This window comes from Balearica regulorum, chromosome 2, assembly GCF_011004875.1.
Source record: "Balearica regulorum gibbericeps isolate bBalReg1 chromosome 2, bBalReg1.pri, whole genome shotgun sequence".
Lineage (NCBI taxonomy): Eukaryota > Metazoa > Chordata > Aves > Gruiformes > Gruidae > Balearica > Balearica regulorum.
The window spans coordinates 157404645-157431034 of record NC_046185.1 but is presented as its reverse complement, the minus strand read 5'-3'; the positions used below and the strand labels follow the sequence as shown (position 1 = coordinate 157431034).

Here is a 26390-nt window from a genome sequence, read left to right as displayed (position 1 = left end):
TTGTTCTTAAATACTAGATCTAGTGAATTCTTTCACTGAAGATTCATTCACTGAAGATAGAGCTTCAAGGCAATCTCAGCTTCATAAGTCCAATTACTTCAGTAATTTGAGCTGAATTTTACTAATAGACCTAATGGAGAAAGCACAAAGTGGTTGGTGCCATTTGCTATGCTGCACTTTAGCAGTTAGGTCTATCAAAGACAATGTGAGGAATTTGAGCAAAAATGCCCTTGCTGCCTCATTGAGACAAAAGACCTGCAACCCAGTTTCCATGGACAATCCAGACCACCAACTGGTCCTATGCCCTGCTTAATACCTGGGGATGCTTCAACAGGACCAACTCACTTTGAGTGTCTTTAGAGCTCAGAATACAATGGACCAGATGAGTAGCCTGGTGAGAGAGGCAGAAGGCACCATCTCTACCATTTGGGAAATTATGCCTAAAGCTCCTTGGTAGTCCAGCTCTTCATTTCCACGTTTCTTTTGTTCTTATTTATGAAATGTTTGCATTTGTTCCTAAAAAATGAAGCGAACAAAGCATCTTTAAAAATCAAACAATTTAATTTCAGGTTGACATAAATTTGTCACAATTCAGTCACCAATAATTTGTGTTGTTCTAGCCACACTGCCTTTTATTATGCTTCAGTAAAAGCAGTTTTATATCTCAAATTTATATAGAAGATTCTAGTCTAACAATGTCCCGCCTTTAAATCTTAGTTTTGCATCTCCCGTAATCTTGTGTTCTGCATAGGGTGATATAACCATGAATGATGTTAAGTTACTCAAATTCCTGACTAATAGAACCAGAAACCTCTCCTCTAGAAATGAGTGACATCCCTGTCAAGAACATGGGCTTTCCATCACAGGCAGATGCATCACCGGGGTAGTTCTATTCTGGATATAGGTAAGCAAACCTTGTAAGAATTTGGATTTAATTCACTAGTGTTGACTAGAACTGCTAGATAGGGAAAGTTTTCAAATGTCCCTAATTACATAGATAGAAGCATACACATATGGTCCATGATTTAGGTTTTTCATAATTTAGATTTTAAAAAACTTTCTTGTTTTCTCTTTTCTCCTATACTAATCTGCCCCACAACATGTTTCTAGCCTTCATTTGTTGAGCCGTGACAGTGCGCTATGTCAGATAAAACTTCAATAAAACTAACCCATGATTCTGAGGGGAAATCTGCCAACTCTTGAATCACCTCATTGCTAGTAAGACAATTCCCTCACTATTTCAGTAATTCTCAGATCCAGAATCAACACACGGTTGCCAGTGAAGCTGGCTTCATGGGTCTGTATTGCACTGAGGTGTGTCCATTAGGTTTCTAAAACATAAGACCTTCTAAAAGGTATGCAATTATTTCTAAATTATGACATTTTTTGCGTTGCTGGTAAAATTTAATAAAAAAAAAAAAAATTAAAAAAAAAAAAAAAAGAAGAAGAAGAAGAAAGGAAGAATCAGTCTTACTAGCCAAAATAAAAAATCCTTCCCAGAAAACAACCAGCAAGTTGTCTGCCTGAGTAACAAAGGTAGGTCAGTATTTGGATGACAGTTACAAAGTGGATCATTACCAATAGCTATACTATATATCACCAGACATATAATAGCATTTTCTGTAGCTTCAGTCATGCACTTATAGATATCAGCTAGCAGCCTTCTTTAGTGATCATGGAATATATTCTTTCTCTGCTGCTTTCACTGTTTAAACATTTTCTAGCTCGTTTGCAGCATTTCTTGTCATTTAGCAAAACAGCTGTGACACTTATGCACCATTATCTCAAACTAGCTGAAGCTGGCCATACATTAAGACTCTCAGTCTCTAAGGACATGCCTCTCTTGAAGTACCCCCTATCACAGCTATCTCTTAATAATTTTGAAAGGACAAAAATATTTCAGTAGCTTCATTACTTCAATAGCTAAAAAAAAACTTGTAACGTTTCAATATCTAGAAAAAATATGTGCAAGAATATGGAGTAAAAGAAATCTCTGCTGCTTCAAAAATAGCTGTTCTTGTCTTTTTCACAGATACCTGATGTATCTTTTGCCATGAGAAAATCATACTATTATTTTTTCACAGTGAAAGCCAGTAATTTATCTCCTTATTGACACTTTCAGTTACACAAATTCCTGCATTGTAAAATGGAAGCAAAATACGGCGAAATTATTTTATACTGCCAGTTTTATTATGCAAACCACAATTGCTCCTGCTGTCAACAAGAAAAGTTTAGTGCTACTGAAAAGCATTTAATCTATTCTTGCAAAACATGACATGAGCTGCATGTAAATTAGACCACTCCTCCTCATGACTCATATCCCATTTGTCTTGACAGCACAGATATTTTCAAGGAAAATGTCTTAAAAAATACATTTTTTTTTTCTAGGTATACTTTTGTTGTGACATATAAGATTCTAATTCAAACAAACTAAGGGCAGGTGGGATCCTTTCATGTTTCTATGGTCATGGCTATTATTTATTGTTTTACTACTACTGTATTTTCTACCAGTTGTTTTCCCTGTCATTTGTATGAAACTTAAAGACAACAGCAGGGGGTGAGCATTAGGAGCCATTTCAAAAAAATAAGAAAATACTATTGTTTAATCATCAAAACTAGTGATGGACAGAGTAGTGTCTGAATAAACTTTCTGTTCATATTTCAAAGACAACCGTATGTCAGCCTCTGCTTGTTCCCTAAAATCTCTGCAGCAGTTGCAGAATGTTAAAAGACAGAAGCTCAGATACATTTCTCTCCGTGCTATACGTGGAACACCTGCTGGCTTCCTTTTCTTTGTTGTAGATTTTGGCAATAAATAAGAAGACTAAAGAGTCTATATGAGCCAGTGATACAGTGCCCACTGGGGTGTGATCCTGCATTGACCCGAAGTCACAGGATTCATTCTGTATCTTCAGTGAGAAACCACCAGGAAAAGCTGCAGAAGAAGGCATAGAAAGCTGCACTGCAGCAAAATACCAGGCCAAAAAGAATAACGATCCCTTTTTCCATCTAAAGAATAAAAATTCATTCAGTGCTTTGGGGTCAAAAGCTATTATTGCTATATTTTAAATTCAGATTAGTCAGATTTTTCTATGTGTAATTTTGTTTGCAGTTACCATAACATCCGCCAGCCATAGTTGGATTAGCTGGCTGCAAACACTGCAGAGGGAACTAAACAGACAAGTGCAGAAGAATCCAGTGGTGGCTGTAACACTAATACTGGTGGTGAATCACAACAGAGAACTCTGAAGACTTCAGTGTGCATGTGTCTGTAATGTAGTGAGTATTTAAGAAAACAGTGAGTAGCTGTGAGCACTACTGAATGCGTGAGAACCCTGAACTGGATTTCAATATTAATAGCATAGCCGTATATAGCTACAGAGAGAGAGAGAGAGAAAGAAAATTGTTACATCTTGAGGATTTCACTGTCTATCCCAAAATGTAGCAACTTAGACTGAGCACTATGAGTGACATGTAATAGAGTGCTACAAGGTAACGCTCATTCTTTCTGGTTTTCACCATAAAACAACTAGATGGTCTCCTCTTAGTACTATCTTGATAGTAAATAACTCACACTGGTGGTGTTCTGTTGAAACTCCGCTTGACGTGCCACTACATTACCAAGACAGAACAACAACGAAAGATTTTAGCAAAGTGTATAAAGCGCTGGTGAAGATGAAAACCATGGTCCTCAAGGGAAAAACTGTCCTTGGAAGAATCCACTCTTCTCCAAGATTTGCCCAGATGAAAAGCAAGAACTAGGAAGAATTCTGATGACAGTTTATTTAAGAAATTATTTCTCTGTTTCACTACTTCAGGATTTGATCTTGTTCCTATTGACTTGAGTGTTTCAGGAGCAAGTCCTCAAACATCAATTTAAAAACAGTACAAAGGGAAAAAATATTTCTGTTTATCATTCATTATTGTAGAATGAGGACCTCCATCCTTTGCTTATGCAATTTTTACAGAAATAGTAAGTAATATTTAGATATGCTTACTTATATGACTACAAGCAGTCAATGTAAAAATTATGAATAAAAAATCGTCATCCATACCAACTTCCTACAGGTCAACCCATTACAAAATGCATTACAGGAAAACAACAATTTGCAATCAAATAAGATTTTAACTGAAGCTGGTAAGCATTTTTGTCTTTGTATGCTGGTAAGATTGGCTAGATTTTCTTAGACCTCACTATTTAGAATAAGTAAAAATTGGTTTGTTTTAATCATAAAACCACCATAAAATCATTTTACTGTGGAATTAATAGGTACCACCATTCACATTGCATGAAAAGTACAGGAACAGTGAAGAAGGGAAAATCTATGCAGAATACAGTGCATAGTAATGTAATGCTCTCTAATGTATGAGATGATAAACAGAAGTGTGACTGGCACATGTCAAGGTCAGTAAAGACCATGGTGAGCACATTCTGTATTAAAAAGATCAGAGAATGTCATCAAGTATCATCAGGTGGTCACTGCAATCAGTCCACAGTTTCTGTTTCAGTAAAAGTATTGCATCATATGCCCTGTTGGAATCAATTCAATGGTTTATCATCCCAGTGATTAAAAATACTAATTTTTTTTAGCATCAATTTATTCAGCTTCAGCTTTTATTTTTCCATCACTCATTATGGCTTTTTTCTTGACAAATTTAACAACTTCCTTCTTTTATCAGAACTCCAAAACTGCCATCAAGGAAACTCCCCAAATTCTCCTCAGTCCAAACCTCCATGTTTCAAAATCTGCTTTTTGTACAAGCATAGAGAGGATTTTTATTGCATTGGATCTTATATTATTTGCATTGCGCCAATACCAGAGGTGTCACCATAGTTCTCTACTTGGTATGCAAGCATTATCCACAATTTCTGCTCATAAAAAAAATAGAGAAATGTCATGATTTGCCTAATGTCACATAGCAGAAAACAGAAATCAAATCCTGTTCTATGACCACTTGACATTCAAAGCCCTTCATAATCTGCTTCCTAATATTCCTCTTCTCTCTTATCACCCCCTCCTCTTTCAACACTCAAACAACTTGAGTCTTCCAACTTCTTGTATTCTTGTTCACTGTTTCCTTTCATGCCGCTAATACATTTGGAGTTCCCTTTCTGAACCAAAATACAGCTTCTCCTTTATTTATCAATGCCTAGCTTAAAATGCAGTCCTTCATGACTGTCATGGACCATCACAGAAGATGTCCGTTTGTGTAACCAATTGTTAGACCTTACCCATATCTACAGACAACTTTTCAGCCCCTCTAGCTGAAATTTGGGTTGCCAGCACACAATAACTACATATCGCTCTTACTCCAATGAACTAAAACATCTTTCTTCTTATTACAGAGAAGCATTCACTGTCAGAACTTCATAAGAAGTTAATGTAAACAGCATATTGTTAACCATCTTTATATTACTATTCATTTATGCAATGTCTAAATCCTTGCATTTATTATATTGTCTACCTAATTCGTCAACCCCTTCAGGCTGGAAGTGTATCTTTTCAAAGCTCTTTAAAATTCCCAACACATTTGGTGGCAATATAAAATAAATAAGCACTATATAGTTCATTATACAAATTTGAAAAAACAGCAGTATTTCTATAAATACTCTACATCAGTTGTAAAGACAAGGTTTGTTTTCTAATGAACACAGGTGAAAGAAAAATCCCTAAAAAGTATCTGCACTTTTCACAATACCAAAACAAGTTAGTACTCTGACAAAATAAAAGAATATGCTGACTATGAGAAAAGCATCATGAAGCAAATAATCATCAAAAAATCATGAAGTCTGTTATACTGTAAAACAAGAAGGAAGGAATGTATTTTCAGTCAGGAGTATCTGTTGCTGATACATTTGCATGATTATTTTTCATGGCCAATCATTCTTTGAGATTAGAAACAAACTAGAATTTAACTGCATCTTTTCAGTTTAGAGTTCATGATTACTTAGAATTTACTTGGGAAAATCTTATATTTTTTATTTCAAACAAAAAAATTAATCTATAAAGAAGTCAAGATTATGTAAAAAATTCAAAAGAATTGATTTTTCAATAATGTCATTTAATCCCAAACTATAATATACTCTGTTGCTGTAGAGCTAAAATGTACTTCAAGAAAGGGAAGACCATGCTATCATTCTACAGAGTTCCTATTACTATGGTTCATTACAGTTTAAAAACTTTGCAAGAGAATATATTTGCCTTTTATGTGATATGGGTTTTAGGAACAACAGAGACACTGCTAAAGATGATAAACTTCAGCATTAAAAAGTACTCTTAAGAGAGATGATTTGGAAATCATCCCATTTGAAGGTAAGATGCAGATCTCAAGTTTTAAAAGTTCATGGAGATATATTAGAAAGTTTAGATGGAAATTTATACTCCTCTACACTTCTCTGTCGACAACACAGTCTCTGTTCACACCATGTTGCTTCTGCAGTTGATGGAAATCTAGTTTAGCCAAATGTTCCTGGAGTACCATTCACCTCATCCTGAAACAGACACGTAAAATAGATCAGATCAATTATGTCCCATAAATGCCTCTTTCTCTTCAATGACTATAAATGGGCTGCAGAGTGACTGACTCAAATACAGACATCTAAAGTGAGATGAATTCCACACCCCACAACTAATTATCCTGCAAAAAGTTTCTCAATAAAATAATGTCAAAATTTTTCTTACCAAAAGGATAATTAAACAAAGAAAAAAGGTTAGAATTTTTAATATCTAATCTAATACAGTCTAATTTCTGAAAAACTACTAAGTTGATAGAGCTGAAAAAGAATTTGTTGAAAGTTGTTATTTCTCATAGTGTTTGTCAATAGGTATAATTTCCAGTCTGTCTGGGATCAGAAAATAATCAAAAAAATGAGCAGAACCCATTTTCTATCTACACATTTTCTATCTTTTGAAAAAGCTAGAGCTTTTGAAAGTACATAAAAACACACCAATTTTATTGAAACTAGCATATTCTTTGAAGACAGTTGGAAAACAGGCATCAGGCTTTTTCCCCTGCTATAAAAAAACAGACCAAGCAGCTGATACCTCAAGAAGGAGAAGTAAAAGCTTAGAAATAGCACTTCCATGACAATTCCACTCACATTCTGCTCTTATATAAGCAAAATTTAAAGATTGCTCTATTTTGTTTTTTTTAAAACCAAAATCAACTAACTTCTCTGAACATTCTGATCATTATATAAACTAAAGCTGTTTGAAGACTGTCAACAGGTCTTTCTATTAAAAATGTAGTTTTCAGAAAATCGAGGTTCTACAAGATACTTCTAATGAAACACTTCACTGGGTAAACTGTAAAAAAAAGTATTCCAGTTAATTGAATCAAAATATTTAATTTGGGATCAGTTTAACACTGCAATGCATCTGAGCCAGATATGAATGTTGGGACTTTGATTTCAAGTGTTTCAAATCCCCCTTCTAAAGTGTGGCAATGCCTTATGGATGAGCTGAAGAAGGAAGCCCGACCCAGTGACAAGACTGGGACCTCTGATGCACAGCAGTAGCCCAGCAATTTCCCTCCTGCCCATCATGGGCATACAACGATCTGAAGATAAATATTCTAGCGTCAGCAAAACCTTCTCTCTGCCCTCAGGCTGACAAACCTGGCAGTTCAGGCCAACAAAGTTCATTGGTGCCTTAAAAAAAATGGTTCAGTATTTTGCCTTGTCCAAAAAATAACTTTTTAAAAATGTTTTATTCTATTAAAACATCCTTATTTTTTATTTTTGTCTTGATATGGAGCAAAACCAAATGTGGAAATATGAGAAGCTCCCATAAGAAAAAAATTCCAAATGTTGAACAGATAAAATTAAAACGTCTTCAAGGAACACCCTCTGCTGCAGTTAAGGACTGAAAGAAAAAAAAGGTATAGAGGCAGAACCATCCCAAAATATTATTTATTTCCCTGTTCTGTTGACTCCTGTAAAACATAACTTTAGTATCTGTACTGCACTTAGAATTTTAATCCAATAATCACACAAAACTAATGGCTCAAGTGGTTAAAAATAGCAGCTATACGGTATCAAATAGCCATACTGCACTTGGGAGCAATTTGAGATCTCTTGCTCTTCTAGCAAAAACTCACAGTCATTGTTCAAATAACATACGTACAACAGGTTCAGATAACTAGAAGCACTATTAAAAAGAACAAAGATCCTTCGTTTTAATTAAAATCTCTCACCTTCTTCTTTTAAAGAAGCCTTCAAAAGTTACACTTCTTTTAACTGAGTGACTGCAAGATTACAAAATATTAATGGATCTTCCTGAAGCTGTATGGCGTTTCTCATCAATATTATCATCTTTTGTTTGCTTATCTACACATCTGACTGTTTTTTAAGACTGTTCATTTGTGAAAGTGAACTAAAGCAATGAAAAAATAGGTTCAGCTGAGGTTACAATATCCACCAATCTGGTATAAGATCATGATAAATCAATAAAATATATGCCCACTGCACCTCTTTCTACTTTATTCAATTACTTTTTTTGCACTGTAGAGATATTTTCTCTTTAAATTCAGCTTGCTTGCAATTTAATCTTCCCTCTCACATGGATGTCATGCACGATGGTGCACTTTTATAATTTCACACTCATTTGAGGGAAAAAAAATCCATTTTATACTGAGAATTATATATATATTTCTCTATGTGCAAAATACAGTATTCAAGGTTAGTAGTTCACAAATTCCTATAAACTGAATAGGGATGGATCTCACCAGTACTCATGTAAAACCTCCCCATTACACAACTGTTGCAGAAACCATAATACTACAAATGGCACACATCCTTCTAGAATAGTACTGGATCGTTGTTCCAAAATGAGACGGAAGGGTAACTGATTATTGAAAAGCAAGTCTTTAAAACAAGAAGTAAAACAACTCCTTGTGCTGTTCCTTTCTAATGCCAAAAGCAAAGAAATTAGGTAAAGGGCACACCCAATCCCACTTACATTCGCTTACTCAAAATTCCAGGTAATTCCAATAACTTTCACACGCTACCAAAGAGAACCGCTATGCAGTCTTAAATTGCTGCCTTCTGCAACAGGTAAAAGGCTGAAGTGATGGTATTGCTTTGGTGGGTAGAATGATCCAGCTCAAAAGCCCATAATACTTGAAATGTGCTTTCTGTCTTGAGGTAATATCTTTCCATTCACACTTTCTCATCTGTACTGAAATCCAATACATAATGCAAATGCATGTATTTTTTTCCTGCTACCGAAGTTAGTTATATACTTTCCATGGCTATGGGAACCCAACAGGAGCACTTTAATATAGACTAGAGACTTCTGGCTGGAACACAAGTCTATAAAAAAAAAATTAACGTAGTGTATTTTCTGCCCACAGTGGCAAGAAATACTTAGCACCGCATTAACAGTTTACTAGCAAAAATCCACTTCATTTTGTTTCTTATAGACTATTATTGTTGCAGGACCTAATGAGAAACTAGCATAATTTTTGATTCACAATTATTGTGACTATAAGTTTTTCTTCCTTTGAGGAAAGTTTGTGTATATCTGCATCTAGAATATTTGCCCACTTCAGAACTGCTCTATCGTTAGCCAGAATAACCTCAGGACAGCGAGTCTCTTGTCCCCATCAGTCTATAGGGGAACACAGGCATTATTCAGAAGGATGCTATGTGCTCACGCTGTTTGCTCTAGTAAAAGTTTCTTAGGTGCAAACCATCCACAGTGCCATATCAGATTAGACCAAAATCTGTCTCTGATAGTGATCAGTAGCAGTTGCTGAGGGAAAGAGGGTAAGAATGGGGCAACGCACCACGACACTCACCTTGGTATGACCTTCCCATTTGCCAGCCGTCCGCCACTGTCAGACAACCCTCAGAACTATCAGGCCTCATTCCAGCCTGGAGGGTTGAACCACCAACAGAGATGTGTGCCTCAGCAGATGCACAGAAAAAGGGAATCATGACTCTATTAATATTTTAAAGCCTCATATACTGGAATGGCAAAATATTACTGTAGGTAAGATTCTTAAAAACAAGTCACTATCTGAAATTATCCTTTTCCTCTTTGCACTTGACTATTTTTTGATAATTTATTCCACAAATACCATATATGACATATTGAAAAAAATTCTTACTGTGAAATCTGGAAAAGATTCAGTCAAGAAGGACACTAAAGCTTTTTATCAAATCTGAAAAATATTACTTTACTGTTGCTACAGTAACATCTTCCTAATAAGCCCTTTAAATTTAAACACTGTCTTAAAAGAGTTGTAGGTCAAGTTAAGAAACACAGATAAGCTCTTCAGAGGAATCAAGTTTATATTCAGCATGGGTAAGAATGCAACAGAAAAGGTGAACTAAAGTTTTTAGCTATTTCCATAATGACTTCTCACTTGCTGTGGTCTGTCCTACTTTCTTTCCCCTTAACCACCCAGTAGTCTCTCTTCTGAGGAGAGAATTCTCAATAGCCTCTAAGGGAAAATTCCTAATAATTTTTTATCCTATAGCAACATACCATCTACATTTAAAAAAAAAAAAAAAAAAAAAAGCTTAGATTTGCAAAAATATATATTTGCAGATATAAGTTTGCACCTCCTGAGATGAGACTAAGAATAAAAAGCTATTTCCAGTTTCTCACATATGGAGAATAACTACACATAGATAATATAGAAACTGAGAAATTGCAGAGTGAATACAAAAATCATTCATGAGGCACCTGAGGATTAAAACAAGAATTTATATTTATTTTCTCTATAACTACATGATATCTGGTGTTGTCTTGCTGATCTTTAAGGTCCAGAGTTAAAGTCATTCTTCTGGGGGAGAATTGGCAATATGCATACTGGGGATCATCTTTGGAAAAGGAGGAACAACGTCTTTCAGTTTTCATGCAGTTGTAAAGCATCAGTTAGTGGATTTTTGGCACCAATCTGGTTTCAGAGAAATGTTCAGTTAATTTGCATCTTCTCAAATGTAGGTTTTTACAGTCCTTCCCAGATGTCACCAGATACCTATTCATCAGAGGAGAATGAAAACCAAAGCTTCTAACTCATCCTAAAGTGGTGTGCCTTGTCAATTTTTAAAAAGTAAATGAAACACACAAAGTATTATTATTGCAGAAGGTGCTCCAAATAGCAGATTCAAAGTAATTTGAGGAATTCCTATCTAGTTTCATTTTTAAAAAAAACTGTTCTAATTATCTTATTTGGAAATGCCACAAATTCTTTGAGTAACCCTAAAAATGTACACAGGTGACAGTACTATGAAGTTTGTTGTTACAGACTTTTGTAGTGTGTGAAATTTTGATGCCATTCAACTGCTCAATTACCAAAGAAATGAGTAAAATAAAAGTCCTGATTCTACAAAACCTCAAGGTATAATCAAAACTGCTGTGACCTATTTTTTCCCATGCTGAAAGCAAAAAGGGTGAACAGTCCCGTTTACTAAGTGACAATAGCACTTACCTATAGTCAGGTACATGTCTAAGTATTTGCATTGGTAATCAGAACCAAAATTAAATAGAAAGACTTAATCATAGCTTTTAGGTAATCAACTATTATAGAAACAGCTCTCCTGTGATTTATGACGTGAAAAAACTATCATCATAACACCTGACATACGTTATTCAAAAATGAAATGACTAAAATAGATTTTGAATAAATATAACATAAAATACCGTGGAATGAACTAGCATTAACAAACTACATGATGAAATTAATCTATATTTCCAACAAAGCTGCCAGTTCACTGATTTTTTACTTACAAAGACTAGGAAAAAGAGATGTTGTATACTGACTGCAGCATTACAGCAATAGTACGCTAATGTCCAGCTTGCCACATTTAAAGGCTATTTATTCCTAACACTCTCCTTTTTTTTCCCATATCTGATCTCTATCAGCATTCATTGCTTTCATTTATACACATTTATATAATTAATTTCTGAAGCCTTACTTTATAAGAAAGTTACGTATTTAACCTAAAGTGTATTCAGGAAGTGTCGTATCTGCAGTCTGTAAATGGTTTGCTTGGCATTTAGTTGACATCTGCACAACTGGGAAGGACTTTCCAAAGGTTACATGGTAATGGTGAAGCTGGTCAAACAGAGTTCTGTTAGCACAGCTGACAAGATCTAAAGGGACTGGAAGGTGGAGGAAAATACCACAGTGGAAAGGTAGATTCTTCACCTCAAGTCAGTACCCACCTTGCAGGAAGAAAACTGACCAGAAATGATCTGTCTCTAGTAAACTTCATTAAGCATTCTGATAATTAGGTTAATGTGACAGCCTTGTGAAGCCAAACCAGGATTACAGGTATAAGAACGTTATGTGATCTTTTTCTGCATCTATTTCTTTATATAATAGTTGTTTTACTGAACTCGGCATAGAGTAGAATACTTGGTTCCTTTTCATTTGTACATGAACATTGTCTAACACTGAGGAGTGACTCAGGCGTGGCTGGCGAACTACAGAACTCTGCACCCTCTGTTTTCCAGGGAGTGACAATCCCAAATAAAATAACGCTCACACCCCATTCTACAGGATCAAGGTTGCAAGATATAGGTACACCACCAAACCACCAAACCCAATCCTTCAGCAAGAAGAATTGTCTCAACTGAGAAGAGTTAAGCAGAGTATCTTAGTCAAGGAGCAGGAAATTATGGGTGCTCCCGAGCCAAGGCTATCTTCCAAACTGCAACAGAGACAATGGCAAATTGAGTAGAAAGAAAATGTTCAAATATTTTTTTTCTAGTATTCTATCTTAAATAGAACTAAACATATTCTATAAAACCAACTCTAGGCAAGCCCTATTCAAATATTTGATGCCTTAAACCACCTTAAATCCAGGAACCCTGAACTAACACCAGTGACATCAGAAGGAACTGAACCTGCAACCATCCTTATTTACACCAAACACAAAAAAAATCTTCAGGAAAACTGGTGAAGCTATTAATAAAATGCTGCATTTTATATACTTCCGTTGATAACAGTCTCCTTGTGCAGTGACGAACTCTCATCTGAAAGCAAGTTAGTATTATTCTAATACTGGATGGACAAAAAGAAAGATATTGAATGACAAGAAGCCCACCCTGTTAAAGGAGTGTTAGGTGGCCAAACATATGTACACGCAAATTCAGATTCTGGCAGCTTCATGCAGAGGCTTAGATGAGGCTCATCCCCCCTTTACACGCACCACTATTTAATTTAGTCTTTCTGGCACGAACCTCCCTAAACTGCAAGTTCAGAGAAAGAAGCACAACCATGCTCCTTTTAACAACCTGTGCAGCCACCCCATCACTGGGTAGCTGATCATGTCAGAGCTCTTCCCTAGCTGCTAAACTGTGAAAATACTTCCATAATCTGAAGATGATAAAAAGTATTGTACTAAAATTCTCTCAAGTACTTCTTTAATTGGGAAAGTTTGACAACCGGGTGTGATCAGCTCCTTCTTTCAAGCTGAATCAGATCCTTCATAAAAGCTGTGTGTTCTACTTTCTAAAATGTCAGCCATTTGACAGCTGTTTATTCTCAAGCCTGTGTGCTGTGTCCATTTCCTCCTCCCTCCTCAGTTATTTACTTTCAGATTATAAACTCATTAGAGCAGGTGTTACTCAGAGAAACAAAAGCAAATGGACAGGGGGGAAAAAAAAAAAAAAGCCCTCAACTGTAGATCTTTGTTTGGTTGGGCGGCATAAAACCAAACAGATATATTACTAAAACAACCTTCCCATTCTGCTTTTTAAATGCCATTTGATTATAGCATTATAAATTTTATACTGTCTAAAAGTGTGAGTGATTGCTCCCAAAGAACATGATTGTTTTATTTTTCTGCAGCTCTGAAGATGGAAATTCACCAGACAGCATCAGTTAACTTTGGTTTTTTCTTCCAAATTTCTTTTTTTTGCATTTATTTTGAATATGCAATTGTTATAGCTGCCCTTTGTCCTTGGAAATCATCCCCTGCATATAATGTATGTTGATAAATTGTAACTATGAGCTGACCTACTTGACCAAAATAAGCCTCCAGATAGGTAGTACTAACAAGAATATTTTAACAACTTGAAATTTCAGTTCATAATTGAGGAAAGGGAAAATTGCAGAATCTGATCCCAGATTTCAAGGGTAAAAAAAAAAAACCAACCCAGACATTTCTTGAATATAGATCAAATAACAATCAAATATCTACAAGGAATACTCTGTGCTGAAGAATTTAGCAGGGGTTTATCTCTGCCAACTGTTGCTAACTCCAAGATGTGTTCACCTACCTAAATGCTTGATCATATTTACCTTGGTAACTTGTCTTCATTAATATCCAGATATTTCCAGAAAGTCGTGACAGATGTATAACAACCAAACTTCCCTTTTCCCCCTCCTTCTTTATCTTCCTTTAGGACATAAGTAAGAAGTGGGATAGTCATCGGTATCTACAGCCTTCTCCAACAAATGGAAGGAGTTGCTGTAATCCACAGGGTCGTACCATGAAAGTAGCTGAGAAGCTGGGATAAGAGGTGAGGGCAGGTCACGGAAGTTGGTTATAATATTTTGCTAGTGTAAGTAAGGCATTGCACTGACGACATACTGAGAATACTGAGCCCTGCTAAAATCTAGAAAAGGAAAGATTTTATGAGTAATAGCTCACTGAAGATATTTGATAGCCTAACATCTATCATATCAGAAATCAAATTAAGCTGAAATATAAACAGCAAGTATATAAAGTATTCCACAATCTAAACTAAAATTATAACAAATCATTTTGCCAAGAGAAATACACCATAATGTATACATTCTTTAAAAAATAGAATAGACATTCACATTCTTTGGTGGTGATTTATCTGCATTAATCAAGGGTTATAATCTTTGATGACACATTTTTAATTCAGCACTGAAGAGTAAAGAGAATTTAATGTCTAACTTACAAATAAATTCTGTAAGAGAGGTCAGGTTAATAGGAGACTATCTTTTATAAGGACACATGCCATGGAGAGCTCAGGACCAATAGTGGCATAAACTAATAGTGGCATAAACTATCCCCAAACTCATCTCCCTGTTGCCATTTCATGGATACCAGCACTAATACCAGCACTGCTTTCACTGCTTGTAAGCAGGGCTGTGGTTTAGGTGATATTTTGTTGTTGTTGTTGTTTCAGCCAAACCAATAACCTTTACACAGGCAAGATCAAGCAGTCACTGGCAGGAATGCCATAAACTTCTGTTATTGCCAAACATTCTGTACTGCAAAGCTGCAGCCTGATGTCGTGGTTTAACCTGGCCAGCAGCTAAAAGAACCACACAGCTGTTCACTCCCCCCCCACCTCCCAGTGGGATGGGGGAGAGAATGAAAAATGGGAAAAAAAAAAAAAAGTCATGGGTTGAGATAAAGACAGTTTAATAAGACAGAAAAGGACAATAATAATAATAATAATAATAATAATAATAATAAACAAAACAAGTGATGAGCGGCACAATTTCTCACCACCCAAGGCTAATGCTTAGCTAGTTCCCGAGCCACTCCACCTCCCAGCCAACCCCCAGCTATATACAGAGCATGACGTCATATGGTATGGAATATTCCTTTGGCCAGTTCGGGCCAGCTGTCCTGGCTGTGTCCCCTCCCAGCTTCTTGGTTGCCCCCTGCCTTCTCATTGGCAGGGCAGTATGAGAAGCTGAAAAGTCCTTGACTGCCTGGCAACAACTAAAGACATCAGTGTGTTATCAACATTATTCTCATCCTAAATCCAAAACACAGCACTATACCAGGTGCTAGGAGGAAAATTAGCTCTATCCCTGCTGAAACCAGGACACCTGATAATAGTTGAAAAAACAGAGATAATTTCTTAACACACAAACTCTTCCTCAGGCCTGAAGATGAGATATGACCTTCCAGGTGAAGTAAAGCAGTTGTCTGAAACAACTGCTCTGAGTTTAACTGAATTGTATTAACTAACTAAAAAAGTTTGTAGAGAAAAGATAGCCCTCCTGGTGCAGAGCAGAATATTAACAAGAGAAGAGGTTATAATATCCTTAGCTTTTTTAGGACAGCAACAGACAGACAGGTAATTATCTCCTGCAGAATAATGAGAGCAGAAGATTTCTGTGTGCCAGAAATCCAAAGTGTCTATCACATTTTCAGCATCCAAGATTGATTTTTGTAGGTATTTTGCAGAATTTGTTGAGGTTCAAACCTGAGACTTCAAAGATTAATTGGAGGTGAGCGGGTAAAAAGGGATTTTTTTACATGTATCCAGATATTTCCTGCCTTTTGTTGAACTTTGTAATGTTATTATTATATGTAGTGTGTGTTTGTCCAGATGAGGACATCTGGAAGTATATTACATTTTGGGAGGCACATATAGCTCTCTTCGTTACCTTGTACTTGTTAGCTATGATTTCAAGCTTATGTAACCATCACTGCATGCTGTTAAGGTATGACTGAAAGAAAAGACCTTACACCTACTATAACCAGCTGTACTTCCCATAAAACTTCTAGTTATACCTTAAAATACCTTGTTTTATCAACATATTAGTTTGAAGCAAAATAGGTATGCAATGGTAAGTGCTAACTCTGTTCAGAGAAACCGCATCAATAAAATATGTTTAGTATTTGAGTATGTTTTACTGAAAGAAACTATAGGAAAAAACAGTAAGATGCAGTAATTTAGTAAGCTATGTTACTCCTCAAAAATTCCTTCTCAAAAGGAAAAAACTCTATAAAGCTAAGTCCCTGTAATCTTTTCAAGAAAAAGTTCCCTAATTTTTTGGTGAGCACAGCTGTTCTGAATGGCATAGTGTCACTGGAAATGCTATAGTGTATTGACACTATGAAATGGTTAAGATAAAAATAGAGCCCTTCCACCCCCCCTCACAAGTAAAGCCCCTAAAACTCCCATAAGAAAATTCAGTAACCCTATGTACACACTAACATCCATGCCCTTCATGTTTTTTCTTGACTGTCCAAAACTGATAAGTCTCTTGTGGTCCCCTTCCTTCAGCTCTCCAAAACCAGATTACCTTCCCATTTGCCTATCTTACCTGCAGCCCTCCTGTTCATTTACCTGTTTTTTCCCTTCACTTGCTCATTCTATTATGCTGGTTTATCCTTTGTCTCATTCAGAGGTCACCTTCATTTGTTTGAGATTACTAGAGGGTGATTTTCTCAGAGAAAGTTTTTCCAGGACTACTAATATCCTTCAGCCACCTCACTTGTTTCAGTCCCTTATGTGACAAACCTGCCTGACTACTCACAGGACCTTCCTAAACAGCTTACTTGCAAGACCTATGTATCTCAAAGTCATGCCTGTGGTTTTGAAGTAATGTAGTAGGTGACCCTCAACCAACCTAACTTTAGTTTAAGCTACTTCATTAGTCTCACTTCAGTGGGTCAAGACAGGTGAATCAGTCTCCAAACATGCTTTCCTCTCCCCAAGTTTAACCTGAGCAAATGATTTTTGAATAGCTAAGGTGTAGTACCTACCACACCTACCGTATTTACAGCCAGATACTCACCCTAGCCTGGGAAACATATTAACAGCTGTTTCCAGAAACATACTAAGACAATACTAAGTGTCTCCCATTCAGGGAGACATTTATCTGACCTATGTTAGATATGTACAGTTGGGTAAAATTAATGGAAATTTATAAACTAGATATAGGCTAAAAGGACCCTAGAGTGATTAGCTCAAATAATTACGTTTAGTTAGATGAATCCCACCCTTTACATTAAAAGAAATAAATTCTTTCTATTCACAGAGCAGTTTCTCATATTCTACATGCATTTCCTGACTCCATATTTGCCACAGCTTTGGCCTAAATGAATGAATGAATATTTCTGTTTTGTGAATCCCTTTTCCTTCTGGTCACCTTGCTTCATTTTCTCATGCCTCAAACTGGTCCATTGAACATCTTGGTTTTGCTGCTGCATTTGACTGTCTCTTTCATGAGAAAAAGTAACTCCACCTAATCTTAAGTTTACATCTTTACAGATTGTATACAACTCACTAATCTCCATTCCTGATCTCCAATTCCAATAATTTTACTTCTACTAACCACTTCATCTCTCATTCCCTCTTTTAAACATCCACATTACCAACATGCCTCTATTCCTTGGCATCTCTTTTGATTGTTCCCCTGCAAACATGCTCTTCATCGGCATCTTCACATGCTTATTCTTCATCTGTAAACATAAAACTGTTTCACCAGCAACAACATTACCTACTTCTTTCCTCGATTTATTAGGAGTGACTGGGCCGAGCCTGAACAAATGTACATCCAGCTCAGCATCCTGTCTTTGACAGAGACTAGCAGTGGACTTTGACTCGGATACTTTCCCTACTTTGCAAATTTTGTCACCAAACCCAAATTGATCTTTCCTCCAATCTTTATTGAATGCCCTCCTAAATCTACGTGTAAACACCAACACAGATTTTAGCAAGACATTATGTATACTAATTTTGTGAGAATAACTTCAGAGATTTTATCTAAATTTTAGGCTACTATGTAAGTGGGATGAAGCCAAAATACATATCATTTTCAGGAAGTTGGAATATACACTGGCTTTTGGCTTCCACAGGTCTTCTTATGGATTTGGATACGTATGACCAATAGTAATCACCTACATCTGAGCTCATATTCTTATGCTCTCTTTCCAGCCAATGGAAATCTGATGGACGTAGGAGATCTCAACTCCCTGCTTACCAGTGGGCTCCACTGCCTTCAGGGATGCAGTTGCCCTTTTCTCAGTAACGGCAGACTCTCCACACTGATTTGTATAAACATTGCTGTTCACTGTAATGAATTTCACAGGCAACTGCCTATTTATCATTAAGGTGTCAACATTAACTACCCATTGCTATTTTAGAACTGCCCAAGTATTCCAGTATCTAACAACTAGCAGTAACCTAATTTCCTCTCAGTAGGCTGACTGATGGCGTGGGCTGATGATGGTGTTGGATGATGGGTTTGGGACTGGTATGATTCGTTGGTAGCAAACTAAGAAGGAAGACAAGTAGAAATATTCTCTTTCATTTCACCAAATACAGAGAAATGTTGGGGTACACGAGGTAGGAAGCAGAAAGGGTCTTATATTTCCAAAATCTTGTCTGTTTTCTCTCAACCAATAAACCAAACAGAAAGAAAAAATCTCCCCAGAAATCCCATTCTATGAACAACCTTTAAAGCACTCTGCAATGACTTCCTTTTACTGATAGAGAAATAGTTCACTTCCTGTCCATTTGACACTTTCCACAAATACAAGTTAGATAGTAAAAAGACATTGTAGAAAAGGGTATGGTAGAACAGTCATGGCATGATGCCAAAACCATTAAATTCTTACCTTTAATTCAATAGAACTAACAGATAGACATGCTTTCATATCAAGCTCTTTTTAAGTTGCTTTCTAACATAACTGATGACTTAAGCAACATTTCTAGAATATACAAAAATACTTTTGACAAAGAGAAGCATACAGCTTCCTACACTGAATCCTTCACATTCTGAGCATATAACATTATTTTAATTACATTATTTTGTTGATATTTTTATTTGCTAGCATTATATCATAAGTTATACTCCATCATCAATAATTACATTAAATCAACATATCAAAATGTGGGACTGGGAGAATGCAGAACCACCCACTGTAGGAGAAGATCAGGTTCAAGACCATCTAAGGAACCTGAAGGTGCACAAGTCTATGGGACCTGATGAGATGCATCCGCAGGTCTTGTGGGAACTGGCGGATGAAGTGGCCAGGCCACTCTCCATCATATTTGAGAAGTCCTGGCAGTCCGGCAAAGTTCCCGCCGACTGGAAGAGGGGGAACATAACCCCCATTTTCAAGAAGGGTAAAAAGGAAGACCCAGGGAACTATAGGCCGGTCAGTCTCACCTCTGTGCCTGGCAAGACTATGGAGCAGACCCTCCTGGAGACTATGCTCAGGCACATGGGAGATAAGGAGGCGATTGGTGACAGCCAACACAGCTTCACTAGGAGCAAATCATGCCTGACAAATTTGGTAGCCTTCTGTGATGGGGTTGCAGTGTTGGTGGACAAGGGAAGAGTGAGAGACACCATCTACTTGGACTTCTGCAAAGCATTTGACACTGTCCCACATGGCATCCTTGTCTCTAAAGTGGGGAGACATGGATTCGATGGATGGACCACTCAGTGGATAAGGAATTGGCTGGATGGTCACACTCAAAGAGTTGTGGTCAACAGCTCAATGTCCGAGTAGAGAACGGTGACGAGTGGTGTTCTTCAGGGGTCGATACTGGGACCGGCACTGTTTAACATCTTTGTCGGTGACATGGACAGTGGGATCGAGTGCACCCTCAGTAAGTTTGCCGATGACACCAAGCTGAGTGGTGTAGTCGACATGCTGGAGGGAAGGGATGCCATCCAGAGGGACCTTGACAGGCTTGAGAGCTGGGCCGGTGCGAACCGCGTGAAGTTCAACAAGTGCAAGGTCCTGCACATGTGTCGGCACAATGCCAAGCACAACTATTGGCTGGGCGAGGAATGGATTGAAAGCAGCCCTGAGGAGAAGGACTTGGGGGTATTGATTGATAAGCTCAACATGAGCCGGCAGCGTGCGGTTGCAGCCCAGAAAGCCAACTGTGTCCTGGGCTGCATCAAAAGAGGTGTGACCAGCAGGTCGAGGGAGGTGATCCTGCCCCTCTGCTCTCATGAGACCCCACCTGGAGTACTGCGTCCAGCTCTGGGGGTCCCAGTACAAGAGGGACATGGAGCTGTTGAAGAGAGTCCAGAGGAGGGCCACGAAGCTGATCAGAGGGCTGGAGCACCTCTTCTGTGAGGACAGGCTGAGAGAGTCAGGGTTGTTCAGCCTGGAGAAGAGAAGGCTCTGGGGAGATCTAGTTGCAGCCTTCCAGTACCTGAAGGGACCTACAGGAAAGATGGTGAGGGACTGTTTATCAGGGAGTGTGGTGACAGGACAAGGGGTAATGGGTTTAAACTGAAGGAGGGTTGATTTAGATTAGATGTTAGAATGAAATTCTTTACTGTGAGGGTGGTGAGGTACTGGAACAGGTTGCCCAGAGAGGTTGTGGAGGCCCCATCCCTGGAAGTGTTCAAGGCCAGGTTGGATGAGGCTTTGGGCAACCTGGCCTAGTGGAGGGTGTCCCTGCCCATGGCAGGGGGGTTTCAACTAGATGATCTTTGAGGTCCCTTCCAACCCAAACCATTCTATGATTCTATGATTCTATCAGAATACCTCAGTGCCTATGAGAAGTTCCAAATTAATGTAACTGGAAAGTCAGACAATTTGATCTAGTGAACGTATGGCAGCACTGTAATTCCCCTACTTTCTCAGCCAGTCTCCTACAACCCTCAACCAGCATTTTGATCCAAATGCTACTGAAGTCAATGGGAAGGTAGACATTGCCTTTGGTGAGCTTCAGCTTAGCTCAGAGTTGCTGGAAGAAGCAAAATTTCCATCCTCATGGCTCTCCAGGACAGTTGACAATGATGGCTGACAACAATTTCTGGTAGTTTTGTTATGGTAACATCTACCCAACAAGAACTGAACCAGGACCTACTTTTTTGCTATTCCCCATGAAATACCCATAGATAAAAACTCTCTATCATTACTTCCTTTAGATTGTATTTGAAGCACTGAATGAAAAGCCAAAATTTTTGTATTTTTCCATCTGTCCTACTATTTATTTCATCCTCCTGTAATTTAAGAATCAACACTGGAGAAATGTTTTCCACCAATGGTAAATTAAGTCCCTGTCCTTGCAATTTCTTACTTCTGTTCAACTTTCACCACTTGAAATTCCTAATTCGTAGCTAAAATTGTTTTTTCAGCTGTTAAACATATGGACTGTGCTTTGTGAAAGTACTACAATTAACATGCAACGTTATTTAAAAGTCTTTGAGTAAAGTTTCCATATTCAAGCCCTAGTGAAATGTAAGACACTGTCTTTGCTCACTGTATGTGTCAGAAACTCAGAGCTTTAGAAGAACCTTTCATGTTTATAAGCTGAAATGTGACCGACTTGTCTTTTTGTTAGTTAGTTAAAAACTAAATTCACAGGCATTCAACTTGCAAAAATTTCGCATATGATCATTTGAATACAACTTTGAAGGAACTTTTCCTTACATGGTGCATGGAACAGCTGTTTCCAGAAATTACCACAGCATATTAATGTACTCATTTGAGAAGAAAATGCAGACCAAAAAAATGGGATTGCATGCAGCACAAAAGATCAAATTATATTGCAAAGTTGTACTCGTATTCACTGAAGGTTATAAGAATCATTTTACACATTAGAGGTCAATGTGAAGGCACTGCAGCAAGCACACACTCCCTTTTCTAACACATATGAGGGTGACTTCTGCTCTAAAGTATTGGTATTTTAGGACTAATGAAATAATGATGTGATTAACCACCCTCACAGTTTACTTTGTTGCAAAGTTCTCTACCTTACTCAGCCTATCTAATATGAAAATAAAATACCGCTGCAACTTTCTGAAGAGATGTGTCTACTTAAAAAGCTGTACAACTCCATGAAAACACTTTAATTGTTGAAGCTGCAATTTTTACTGAAGTAACTGCTTAGTGTTTATTGGAAGGCATTTTAGTTTAACTGCTTCCTCAGCATAATTATTTGCTAATAAGAAAATGTCTCATTGAAAAAAACCCATCCATACAACCATCACTACAGGAGCAGAATAACCCAAATCTGTGGAATTTAGCAAACATGATCAGAATATATTGTTCACAGATGATTACTTTGTAAAACACTTTTAAAAAAGAAGTTCCATAATCTTAAATGGACTGTGTCTTATAAACAAACAAATATTTATTTAGAATATTAAACTCCCAGCCCTACTGTTTCATCAAAGACTAATGAACATTATTATGTACTCAGCTGATTTTTTTCTATGGAAAAGATCAGAATCTCTCTCCTGGGCTAAACCTGGGCAAGAGACAGAGAGAGAGGAAGGGCTATACTTTTTCTCAGTTGTTCACATTTAAAATGCTACTTGAAATGTCAAGAAATGGAAGAATATGTGCTTTTGTTGATAATAGCATCTTATAAAAACACCTTCCCACCATAACAATCTACAAAGCCTCATGAATTATAGAGGCAGAAGCAGCACAAATCCAAATCTTTTATCTTATTTAACTGTAACTTTAAAACTTCCCATTTCTTAAACAAGTTTCTAAGTATGTTACAAAGTAAATAGGTCATCATTTGGAGATTATTACTATATTGGAAAGCATAGACAAAAGTAGACCAAAAAAAAGAGAGGAAAAGAATTAAATTGGATGAAAACACCCTATGAAATTGTAAAGGTCATGAACTTCTACTACAGAACCAGCTTTGAGGAAGATTTTTCTGAAACACCTAACAGGAACAAATAAATAATTTATTTTTTTTTTAGAATTACATAGCTTTTAAAGCAGTTTCCAGCACATACTATAGAGGTCTATAATGCATCTGTGTTCCATTTTCAATTGCAGAAAATGGTACTGTGCACAAGAAGAAACCAAATTAGTATCTTCCACCTATAACCACAGATAATCCCAGAACTCAGATACCTTGTAAAACTACAGTTGCATCTCCATATTGTGTCTAAAAATTGTAGTCTAAAATCGAACAGAATCTATCATAATAAATAGTTTGAACTCAAGATTAATGAGATCTGAAACACTAGTCAATATAAGAAATAAAGGAACTCTAAGGGAAGAGACAGCTAAAACTGTTTCACTTCCAGCAATGTAAACATGTCCCTGCATCTTCTCTAACACAATAAATCCTTTACCATCTTTCACAGAAATCCATGAGATATCAGTTAGTTCCCTATCCCAGCAAGAAGCAGAAAGGCTCAATTTTTTTTATTGCTATTGAAATACCTCTGAATTATACCTCCCAGACCACTGGATTCACTATGTAAAATCAAGCCTGCTCTTCCCCCATTCCCTTCCACACAAGGACAGCCTTAACAGTCAGGCAGGCATCCTTGTCGAGGCAGAAGCACAGGGAAGTGACAAACACACAAACATTGGTTTGTAGCTACAACATGCTGAAAAATATTTTGTGGCCCAGACTGATTTGCAGTTTATGTTTAGGGAGAGACAATCAAAATCTGACTAGTTTGAAAGCAGTGCCTAGCTTATTGCATTCTAAAGGTAAAAATTACAGCTATTACTTTCAATATTTTTATGCCAGCTTTCTCCTCAGCAGATTAGGGGAAACAGTCTATATCTATAGCAACCAGGAGGGAGGGATATATCCAGTCCAAACCGTTTCTCCTTCAAAACCTTGCATCACTACCTTCACTGTAGCAAGCATTTAATAGCTCATTTTTATTGCCACTTGATTGAAGCCTCATTAAAAACATGGTCAGCTGATTTTAATTGCTCCTTAATAAACAGAATGTACATGAGGAAGACTGCACTGACACTTCTGTGGGAGGCTTCCTTTGTTTCTTAAAGCAATTTTATTTTTTGTCTTAGAAAAAAAGACTTCTAAGGGACAGCTAGTTTAGCTTGCACTCTCTGATCTCCATAACCACTGTAGGTAGGTATTAAACTGGGAAAAAAATAGAAAATTATCCAAGTTATGACCTTCTTGACTTAAAGTGAGTTTCAGAAAGATACTGTAAGTGAAATGAGACTGACTGTATTAGTAGGTGCCATTGGAGATAATTCTGGTGAGCATACAGTCATGAGTGTCTCCACGCAAGGGCAGGGCTGCCAGGGAGAGTGGCACCACAGGACAGCCTTGATCTTCAACACGCAGAGTTTGCTTTCAGGATGCCTTTGTGTTAGTATGGGTCATTTCAGCAGGTGGGAATGTTTACTGCAGATGGTATCTTCTAAAAGAGGAAGGGGTTGGTTGGAGAATGTCTCAAAAGAAGGAGGCTGTTTAATGGTCTTCACTGGGCAGCACTGGGTATTTTTAGACACCTCTGAAACAGCCTTAACCAGGAGGCAGTGCAGCCAGAGCAATGCATCCACCTCCAGCAGAATGAGTTGGGGTGGGTGCCAGTGAAGGCTGGGCTGCATCTGGGGGGCTGTGGCCTGGGGATTCTGTGGCTGAATCCACTAAACTGGGAAGAGGATTAAATAGGTGGAGGCTGGATGCATTTCTGGTGACTCCCCGCCCGTGTACCTCGACTTTAGGGGCCTCGTGATTGTCTCGGAGGAAGTTTTCAGCATGTGGGGACAGTCGGTGAGACCGGCTCCTCGGAGGTGGCCCCAGAGATCCCTCCGGGACGCGCCGCTGGGGTCCCTGAGCCGGCCTCAGGGTGACCAGGGGCCGGCGGGGAGAGGCGGGACCCAGGAGGTGCGAGGGGCCGGGAGCCAGTCGTGACGGGGCAGGGGACAGGGACCCTCAGCGGGCAGCCGCGCCATAAGGAGCCGGAGGACGGGGCCTCTCAGCGGGAGCCGGTTGTGAAGGACCGAACGACGGGCCCCTCACCGGCAGCCGTGCGGGCGCGGCCGCCGGGGGCCTGTCGACCTGCCTCTGAGGAAGCTCCCGGGCAGCAGCCGAGGGAGCGAGGGGACGGCGCGGCCCCGCTCCCCGTCAGCCCCACGCCTCCCGCCCCTCGCCCCACTCACCGATCCGCGCCTCGGCGGCGGCTCCGGCGGAGGGAGGTTGGCTGCGCGGGGCGGCGGCGAGGACCTGCAGCAGCGGCGGCAGCAGCAGCGGGAGGACGGAGCCGAGCGCCCCCATCATGCTTGGCCCATCGCAGGCGGCTGTCCCGCTCCCCTGCCCGCCGCCGCTAGCCCTCACTCCATGCCGCCCGCCCTTTGCCTCCCGCAGCCGCTCTCCGGCTCCGGCGAGCGGCAGCCGCAGCAGATTCAACACCCAGGACAGCGACCAGAGCCGCCTGCCCGCCCCCGAGCCGGCCCCGCCCCGGCCCGGCCCGGCCCGGCCCGCCCGCCCGGCAGGCGCGGCGGGGGGGGGGGCAGCTCGCTCCCGCTCCGCGGCGCCGCCCCCCAGCTCCCCGCTCGCCTCCCGGCCGCGGGGGAGATCCCTGCCCTCTCTGCCGGGATGGCGGGCTAGCAGCCCCCTCCTCCGGCGGGGTGAGAGCAGGGGATGTTCCCCGGCCCCAAACCGTCACCGGCCCTGACGGAGGCTCCGCCTCAGCGAGCCGTGAGCGTCCGGGCACTGCTCGACCCCAGCGCCGCCGGGCGAGGGGCAGAGGGGGATCCTTGCCGCTAGAAAGGCTGTTCGCTTGAATCCCTCATGAAGATGGCTGAGAATGGGGAGGGAGTTATTAAATGTGCTTGTTGCACACACCTGTGCGTGAGACCAATTCGGCCCCTGACAAAGTTTGTCCTGAAAAACACGCTAGGTGGGTGGATTCTCCCTGCGGACTCCTGAGTAGTGGTTTATTTACCACCGAGTTTTCCACATAAAATTATTTGCCATCCCGAAGGATTA

At 39.0% G+C, this 26390-nt stretch overlaps 1 protein-coding gene across 3 annotated transcripts in view; it reads right to left on the bottom strand.

The window, feature by feature from the left end:
* PTPRN2 (protein tyrosine phosphatase receptor type N2) overlaps positions 1 to 25858 on the bottom strand; it is a 674941-nt gene extending 649083 nt beyond the window's left edge. For all 3 annotated transcript variants that reach the window (XM_075746622.1, XM_075746624.1, XM_075746623.1), the window contains exon 1: positions 25562 to 25858. In XM_075746622.1, coding sequence (XP_075602737.1) covers positions 25562 to 25679 — 118 coding nt within the window. In that variant the 5' untranslated portion in view covers positions 25680 to 25858. The remainder of the gene's footprint in view (positions 1 to 25561) is intronic.
* Between the last annotated feature and the right edge of the window lie 532 nt (positions 25859 to 26390).